Source organism: Lycium ferocissimum, unplaced genomic scaffold, assembly GCF_029784015.1.
Source record: "Lycium ferocissimum isolate CSIRO_LF1 unplaced genomic scaffold, AGI_CSIRO_Lferr_CH_V1 ctg9069, whole genome shotgun sequence".
NCBI classification, from domain to species: domain Eukaryota; kingdom Viridiplantae; phylum Streptophyta; class Magnoliopsida; order Solanales; family Solanaceae; genus Lycium; species Lycium ferocissimum.
The window spans coordinates 55,461-64,501 of NW_026727563.1; the positions used below are offsets into that span (position 1 = coordinate 55,461).

The window sequence follows — 9,041 nt, forward strand, 5'->3', positions numbered from 1 at the left end:
TGTATTCCATTCTGTTTGTGTACATCTTTCTTTGCCCTCCATACTTACAAGAAGTCCATTCCTTCCATATTTGCCAGCAAATGATGATTGGAGTGACCTATAATATTAGTTTATGCACTCAATTGTTGGTTTTCATCTCCCACCAATTTTTTATGGTCCTTTTAATGGGACCTGACTGGTGTGTTATACCAAGAGGGCCTCCTATATATTTCCATATGTGACTAGCAGCTTCACCACTAGAGAAGGTGTGCTGCATTGAGTCGATCACTGGAGTGTTACAGCAGAGACAAAGGGCACTACTTTGAATGCCAAATCTAGTCATAGCTTCATTGAAAGGGAGTCTACCATAGCATAGTCTCCAACTTAAAAAAGAGAATTTAAAAGGAAGAGATTTTTGCCATAATTTACTCATGAAGCTGTCACTAATTCTGGTTTCTCTGCTAGTATTCCAAGCAGATTTATTAGAGAACTTACCATCCTCTGTGATGTCCCAGATGGGATCATCATTAAGGTCCAGGGGTCCAATATCAATGTTAATGATATGCTGAGTGATATCCTCAGGCAGCACATTATTAAGCAAGTTAATGTCCCATGCCCCATTGGTGATAAAGTTTCTAATAGTAATCTTGTTAATATTCCCATTCAACTGCAAATGAGGTCCCTCAATAAGGGGACCCAAATCAGTCCAACCATCCAGCCAAAATATGGAGTTTCCTCCATTAACTCTCCACTTGATGTTATGCTCAGCCTGAGATCTGGCCCAAACAAGATTTTTCCAACTCTGAGAGTTACTAGGGATCCTTTTTTTTTTTTTTTGTAATGTGGATTCTAGAACAGTATTTAGAGATCATGAAATCAGCCCAAAGAGACTTCTGAGTTCTTAGTCTCCACCATCTCTTTATAGAAAGAGTTTTAGAGATATCACTTAATGATCTTATCCCAATACCTCCTTCCTCTTTAGGGAAACACAAGTTATACCAAGCACTCCAGTGATGCTTTCTTTTTTCTGGTGATGAACCCCAGAAAAATCTAGCAATGTGCTTCTCAATCAAGTTCATGGTGTTTTTAGGGGGATTCAGAGCAGCAAGAGTGTATGTGGGCAAGGATTGTAATACACTTTTGATGAGCACCACTTTGCCCCCAAAACTCAGCATTTTCCCTTGCCAACCATTCATTCTTTTAACAACTTTAGTAACCATAGAATCAAAGTAGGCAATTCTTTTTCTTCCAGCATAAATAGGACAACCTAGATAGTTGAAAGGAAAAGGTTTGTCCATGAAACCAGTGCAATTTCTTAATCTGTTAATTCTATAAGGACTAGTTTTAATACTAGTCAAGAAAAAACTTTTTTCTTTGTTAACCAATTGGCCCGAGGCTTTCTCATAGTTGGTGATTTGCTTCATAATTAACTTAACAGATTTAGAATTGCCACTACAGAAAATGACAATGTCATCTGCATAAGCCAGGTGATTAATATGAGGACCTCTTTTATTCATTGAAAAAGGGATGAAACTCTCATGATCATTCAGTTTATTAAGAGATCTTGATAAAACCTCAGCAGCAATGATAAACAGAGAAGGGGACAAGGGATCCCCTTGCTTTAAACCTTGAGAAGAATGAAAAAATCCATGTCTTGTTCCATTAATAATTACAGTATACCAAACATTAGAGATAAGTCTGATAACTATATTTATCCATTAAGAACAAAAGCCAAATTTTTTTAAAACATCAGTTAGAAAGGACCATGATAGCCTGTCATAAGCTTTGGCCATATCAAGTTTTAAAACAAGATTACCACCCTTATTAGGCTTTGAAATGTCATGAATAATTTCTTGAGCCAATGATGTGCCGGGCATTTATGGCACATTCGAGGTAAGTTTTACTTGTTTTTTAAGTCGTTGTCTATTTAATGTGTTTTTGGTGTTTTTCGTGTAATAGAACAGATTTGACGAAAACCACAAATGGTCGATTATCGTAGAAATCGGGCCGTATTCCATGGTCGTATTAAAGAATAAGGAGGTAAAGCCGAGACATGGTGAATCTTTTGGAGACTATTTTGTCCGTATTTCAATATTTTGTATGCATCTGCGTAAAAGTCGAGGTTTTGGAAGTTGAAGAAGCTTACGGACCGTAAACCAATTTACGGTCCGTATAAGAACTAAAGTTCTCAAAGATGAAGTAAGTCTGGGCGTAAATTAAAGTTTACGGTTAAACCACTTTACGGACCGTATTTCGTATCGACGGGACCAGTGCAAATGCAACTTTCTACGTAACCTATAAATAGTCATCGTAAGGTTCTTACCATAATTTTAGCTTTTTGACTTAGAACATTAAATACTCTCTTATTTTTGAAGGTTCAAACATTAATCAAATCTCAATTTTCCAAAGTAAGCAATTATGAATTCTTCAATTTCTTGTTTCTTGTTCTTTGTCATGAGTAGCTAATTTTACCGGGGTTGTATCGGGTGTTTTGTGATTGGGTTTGTGATTGATATACAAATAATAGATTATTAGGGTTTGTTTATTCTTCATTCTTCATTCATAATTAATGGTTGCAAACATTGATTAAAGCCATAAACCTTGATTTATTTGGGAAAATAATTAGGGTTGGTAAGAATAAGCAATAAGACTCAAAGCTTTCTTTGTTTAATAAATCATAGAATAGAAGAGCATGATTAATCGTTCTTCATAGTTACTTTCTATATTTGGGAAAATCATGAAAGAAATAATCTTTATTTATTGGGAGATAGTAGAGATTCAAAATTTCTCATATAATGATCCATTAACAGTATATCAAGATCAATACCCATGATCATACACTCTATCTAAAGGGGGCACAACCTTAGTTTCTTTTACCATAAACTCACAACCAAAGCAATAATTAGCAATTAATTACTAAAAACCCAACTTTCACCAAAATCATCGGATTAAGACATTAGACCTAAACATAGCATTCTACGAATTTAGTACCCTTTTCACACCCTATTCCCTCTCAACCCCAAGTTAATTTTGACAATGGCATTAACCATTAATTGGTGTTACAATCCAACATAACATTTTAAAGTAATAAGTCCGTTTCATACAAAACCACTCTGATTATTAGAAATCAGGTTACTAAGCAAGGGGTTTAATCTTTTGGAGACTATTTTGGAAATAATTTTGTTGGTAAAATTACTTCCTGTAATCACTAAAGTTTGATGGAGAATCCACTTTAGGAATTAAAGCTAGGCAGGTATGAGTATAGAATTTGGTAAGGTTCTTACCTTTGAAGAAATCAGTAATAAAATTAATCAAATCAATTTTAATAACATCCCAACAAGATTGGAAGAACATACCATTGTATCCATCTGGAGTCTTCTCTCTCGTACTCATGCTAAAGATTGTGCTTTAATTTCTCGCTTCCTGAATTTGAACTTAGGCATCAATCATATTAGGGATGCAGTTTAAGAGAGATTCTCTACTGCTTGTAACTTGGTTAAGGTTGAAAAATTTCTTGAAATGCCTGGTAGCAGCCTTGGCAATCCTGTCTTCACCTTGTATCCAGTTACCTCTGTGATTCTTAATTCTATAGAGGTGAAGTCTTCTTCTTCTCTCTCCGAGAAATTTATGGAAATAATTGGTGTTACAATCCCCTTCCTTAAAGCAGTTGGTTCTAGCCTTCTGTTTCATTAAAGAGTCTTGTAATCCCATCCATTTAATGTACTCAGCATAGCCTTTGTTGAGTTCTTCCCTGTCTTGAGGACTGTTATTGTTGAGGTCTAAATCCTCTAAAATAAGCATTTTGGCCTCCCAGGAGTTAACTTGTTCATGGATGTCCCCTATAGAATCTCTAGACCATTGACTTAGGTTTATAGCCTTCCACATAGGATTTCCTTCCACTTGTGATCAAGTTTGCTAACTATTATAAAAAACAGATTCAGAAATCTAAAGTAAGCAATATGCTGACTGTGATCATTGTAACACTTTAACAAAAGTGGTCTATGGTCCGAGCCAGTTGTAGCAAGGTGTTTTACACAGTTGTGATTATACAGTTGTACCCATTCATCATTGACTAAAATTCTGTCTAGCCTTTTCCATATTCTTTTTCTAGGACTTCTATTGTTGCACCATGTGAAATTTGGCCCTGAAAAACCCAAGTCAATCATGCCTGCAGTCTCCATAGTACTAATAAAGTCAAGACTTTTATAAGCTCTATGAGGTTTGCCTCCAATTTTCTCAGCAGCATCCATTATGACATTGAAGTACCCACCTATACACCAAGGACCATCAATGTTATTGCTAAGGTTGTCTATGCAGTCCCATAGATTCCTTCTCTTACTAGTAGAACATTTGGCATCTATAGTAGTAACAAAGGTGCCAGAGTCATTTTGATTTTCCTTGAGCTTAATAGTAAGATGTTGCTCATGATCTTCCACAATTTCTGAATGATCTAAGTAGTTCCAAAAACACCAAATTTTCCCATTGCTATTAGAGAAGCAGTGATGAAAACCCAAAAATTTTTTGTAACCATTGATTTTGTTTTTATCAACAAATGGTTCAAGTATGGCTACAAAAACCACTTTGTTAATGTTGATGAGTTTTTTGAGTCTGTGAATAGCCTTCTTGGACCTCACACCCCTAATGTTCCAAAATATTGTACTAATCATTGGAATGGGGGTTTGAGGCTTTTGTCTGACCCTTTGGTCTTTTTGTGGAAGTTTTTTTTTTTAGTCTGTTTATCATCCTTTTTCCCTTTCTGTGGTTCTCCCTTTTTGTAGTGGTTCCTTTTTGTTCTTTCCCTATATGCTCTTTATCCCTTTCTTTGATAGTCTTGTTGCTGTCATTCTGATCTTGTATATCCCCTCCTTTTTCTTTGTTATCCTGAATTTTAGGATTTTCAGTATCTATAATTTGATCTTTTTCCTTCTCCTCATTCTGTCTACTGCAACAAATACTATCACAGTTTAGGTCTACATAAAGACTAATAGCCTTTTGCTTGTTTTCCCCTTCTGTAATACTCTTTCTCTGATTTTGAGAATCCTGTACTTCACTGCTATTTTTGTTATCTTGTTCTTGAGATTCTTTATCTCCTTCTTCCTGGATGATTTTCTCTTGAGTCTTGTTGTTAGACTGCACTTCTTCTACTTCTTTTTCCCCATTTTCTTTGTCCCTCACAGGATCTTCCTCTATATTTGAGACAGTTTGTATGGTTCTTTTGTATCTCTTAACACTGTTGATTGGAGCAACAACTTTAAATAATACAATGTTTTTCTTTTGGTGCATCTTCTTCTTTTTGTTTTTCCTGGTTTTGTAGATCTTTTTCTCCTGATCGTTTATTTCCTCCTGCTCCTTTTCCCAAGCTTCTTCTTTCTGTAAACTGCTTTTGTTGTTGTTGGTCTCATGGTTGTTCTCCCCCATCACCTCTTTTTGTTTGTCTTTGTGAACTAAGGGCTTATTATTCTTCTTTTTGTTCCTGCTAACCTCAGTAAACTCTTCTATTTGTTCCTCTTCTTTGCTCATGTTGTCATTCTTTTTTTCCATATCCTCGTTTCCTTTAAAATCCTTAAGTTCTTCTTTTTGCTCTTCTCCATTCTTTTCAGCTGTACCATTCTGGTTCAAAGTAGAGGCATCTTTTTTGTTGTTATCCCTTAGCAATATTCTACATTCCATCATGTAATGTCCCAATTTTTTGCAATGTCTACAGTATTTTGGGATACCTTCATATTCAATTTTTTGAGTAAACCCAGTTTGAGGTGCCTTATCATGTTGTAAACCAATATAGATACTATCTGGCAAAGCTTTCAATAGATCAATTTCCACCCTTATTTTAGCCATACTAGGTCTAGTACGAGCAATGGTGGCAGCATCTAGAGATAAAGGAGTACCTATAGATTGAACAATTTGACTTAGATAATTCCAGTTGTGGAGATGAAATGGTAAACCTGGTAGCAGTACCCAAGCCGGAGCAATTGGAAGATCCACCTCCGGTTTGAAGTCCGGTGACCATTTCTGCAACCACATCTGCATTCCATCGATTTCAATTACTCTTCTGAACCAGACCGTCTTGAAATCTTCTTGATTTACCAGTTGGATGAAAACATTGAAGTTATCGAAAACCCCTATTGTCGCAGTTCCTTTAAGCTTAATCTTCTCTTTGAATTGAGATCGAATTTTGTCGATTTGGGGTCTAGCTTTGAGGAATTTTCCTACTAGTGTATATCTGCAATTCTCCGCCATTTGACCATAATAATGATTTGCCTGAAAGAGTACGGCTGGTTTTCCGTTGTGATTGGATTGAATAGCCTTTATTTGTGCCCTTTCTTGACAAACAAAATTCTGATTTGGGGTTGTTGACGGAGCCATGATTCGTTCAGCGTAGGAGATTTTTGCCGGAATTCCATCTGTGTTTAGGTTCGGTTCCCCAAGGGGAATATTTCCCCCCGCAGAACTGGCCGGAAGTGAGCCTTCCGGCTGCTCCATTGAGGTGGAGCGTGAGCTCACTTGCCAAGATAAGACCGTTAATAGCCGTTGATAGAAATTATTTTATGAGAGAGAAGAGAGAGAAATATTTACTAAAAGGGTTTTTCTGATTCTTTTTATCGTATAAAGAATTCATCAATTGCATCCCTATTTAGGATTCTTCACTCTTAAAGTTCGCCTAAGACTTAGAATTAAAAATGAAAAAATCTCATTCATCCTCAGCTCCTCCCAATCACTCCACTCTTGGGTGTTGCTTCTAAGAAATTTCAAACAACGTGGCCTGTGATGTTTGGTGATACACATAGACATGAAACACCGATTTTGACTAGAAAGTCTCAATCATGCATGAAGGAATGGTCCTTTTCTTATTTAATCTACTCCTATAACTTAAACCAAAAGTTGTTGAAGAGCTGCTTTCCTGTTCAAAAATATGTGGAAGAATCTTTTTTCATTTTCTGGTTATTTAATTAATTTGTTAGCCTTCTCTAGTAATTATTTGGCAAAATAGGAAAAAAGACAAATAAAAAATGGTTTAGTTTTAGGAGAAAATGTTGGCATTCATGCACCCTTATTAGTAATACAAATATATATGACTCACTTGGAGATTCTCATCAAGCACATTTATCTCCACATTTGATTGGTTCATAAAATAAAACAAAAAAATTGTCTGCAGAAAAGTACTCACGTTCTTTTTTTATTTTAATACCATATACTATGAATGGAATGAAATAGTCCCGAATATTTTCATTCATTTGAAAATTAATTTTTCTTTTTCATGGGTATGGGATCAACAGTTGTACAATTCAAGTGGTGCAAAACGACCCCCCCCCCCCCAAACACCCAACCCACCCACTCCACCAGCCACGCGCACTTTTGAGCACTACAAATTCAGACCGAACCCCTCACTTATCCCTCGTTCAGTTTTCAATCTTCTTTCGTTCTTACTTGTGCTTCACAAAAGCAAAGAACAACAAAATTGTACTCCCTAGAAAAATTCAAATTCATATTCAAGATTCTTCCTCATCTAGAATTATTTTGACAATGTCAACCATAGTGTTTCAAGATTTGCAGTCATGTTGTGAGTCCCATATCATTGAAACAACTACCCTTAACCTCAAAGTACCAACCACAACTCCTATTGTAGAAACCACTCTGCCTCATCTACAAAGCAATTTGGAAAATATTACTAATGAAAAATGCTGGAGTTCCCTTCAAAGTCTCTCCACCAACTCAAAGGAAAAGGAAAACACTTATGTTCACCCTTTATCCAAACGACACTCCTCATCATCAAGACTTAGCGAAAAAAGTCTTGCATTATGTACTGAAAATTTGGGAAGTGAAACGGGAACTGATCAAACTATTGAAAGCAGCATTTTCTCATTTTCCTCCCACGAGTCAAAAACAGAGAAATCGCCAACGTTAATACCAAAAACAGATACTCGAGTCGAATCACCATCATCTAATTATAATAAGCAGATCACTTATAATACTGAAAGCTGCCGAAAACTTCCACCTCCCTTGACAACCTTAAGAGGATCGAAATCTCTACATGTTCGGCCACATAGAGAAGGTGGTAGGTTAGTCATCGAGGCTGTTGAGGCCCCGAAAATGCACATTTATTTTCAAGCTGAAAGAAGCAATGGCCGCCTTAGGCTCTGTTTCTTTAATGATGGAAGCTCTGCTTCAAATTTTGGAATGGAAACGACCGATGAAGAGAAGGAAGAATTAAAAGTTGAAAACGACGTGTTTGAAAGTGAAAATAACGATGAGGAAGAAGAAGAAGAAGAACGAGAAGATGAAGAAGAAGAAGAAAATGGCATGTACATGAAACAGGACATGGATGGAAATACTTATGATGTTGAGGCCGAAACTGGAAAAGTGAATTGTCAAAGGGTACGTAGGTGCACGGAAGGCAGGCAAGGCAATAAGACATTTTGTGATTGGAGGAACCCTTTGTGGGTGGCTACTTCCTAAAGTTTTGTCTTTGGAACACTTCAATTTTCGTTTCAAAAATTCGATCTTTTCTTTTGCTTTTAAACCCTTTCTGTCACTCTTTATATATATATATATATATATATATATATATATATAGACTTGTCCTTGTCCTCGGTGGCGAGCCAGTTAATCCCATGCGAGGTTGACATAAAAGTAAGAAACGAAGAAGTAAAAGGAATTCGATATCTACATCTATACATAAAAAAAAAAAATTTAATATATATATATATATATATAGTAATTTTTAATAGAAGTAAATCACGCTTGCTCACTAACCCACTTTCCGCCGCCCCTAGTTATCCTATGAGCTTGTGGATGTTAGTTATTAGCGTTAGTTTTTAACATGGCTTCCCAAAAGTTCTCACAAGTTCCCATAAAAGTTATATTGCACCCTTTATTTGGAGATAAAGAATTCCTAGTACATTCGAAAGATCGTTAAACAGATATTGCAAAGGGTGAAAATATGGGACAATAAAGATCATGTTAACTTGCAATAATTTACAAGGGCCTTAGAGATTTTGGACATTAGGTGCACAAGGCGAAACTTCATTTGTTCATTCTCGGCGATTGAAAATTTGGAATCGTAA

The 9,041-nt window shown here is 36.1% G+C and overlaps 1 protein-coding gene across 1 annotated transcript; it reads left to right on the top strand.

Moving 5' to 3' along the window:
* The first annotated feature begins 7,331 nt into the window (after window positions 1-7,331).
* Window positions 7,332-8,534, top strand: LOC132046028 (protein FANTASTIC FOUR 3-like). Its single transcript, XM_059436576.1, has one exon. The coding sequence runs from the start codon at window positions 7,501-7,503 to the stop codon at window positions 8,431-8,433; it is 933 nt and encodes a 310-aa protein (XP_059292559.1). The 5' UTR covers window positions 7,332-7,500; the 3' UTR covers window positions 8,434-8,534.
* Window positions 8,535-9,041: the final 507 nt, after the last annotated feature.

Coding starts and splice junctions, on each gene's coding strand:
- LOC132046028 (XM_059436576.1), top strand. CDS start 7,501: ATGTCAACCATAGTGTTTCAAGATTTGCAGTCATGTTGTGAGTCCCAT.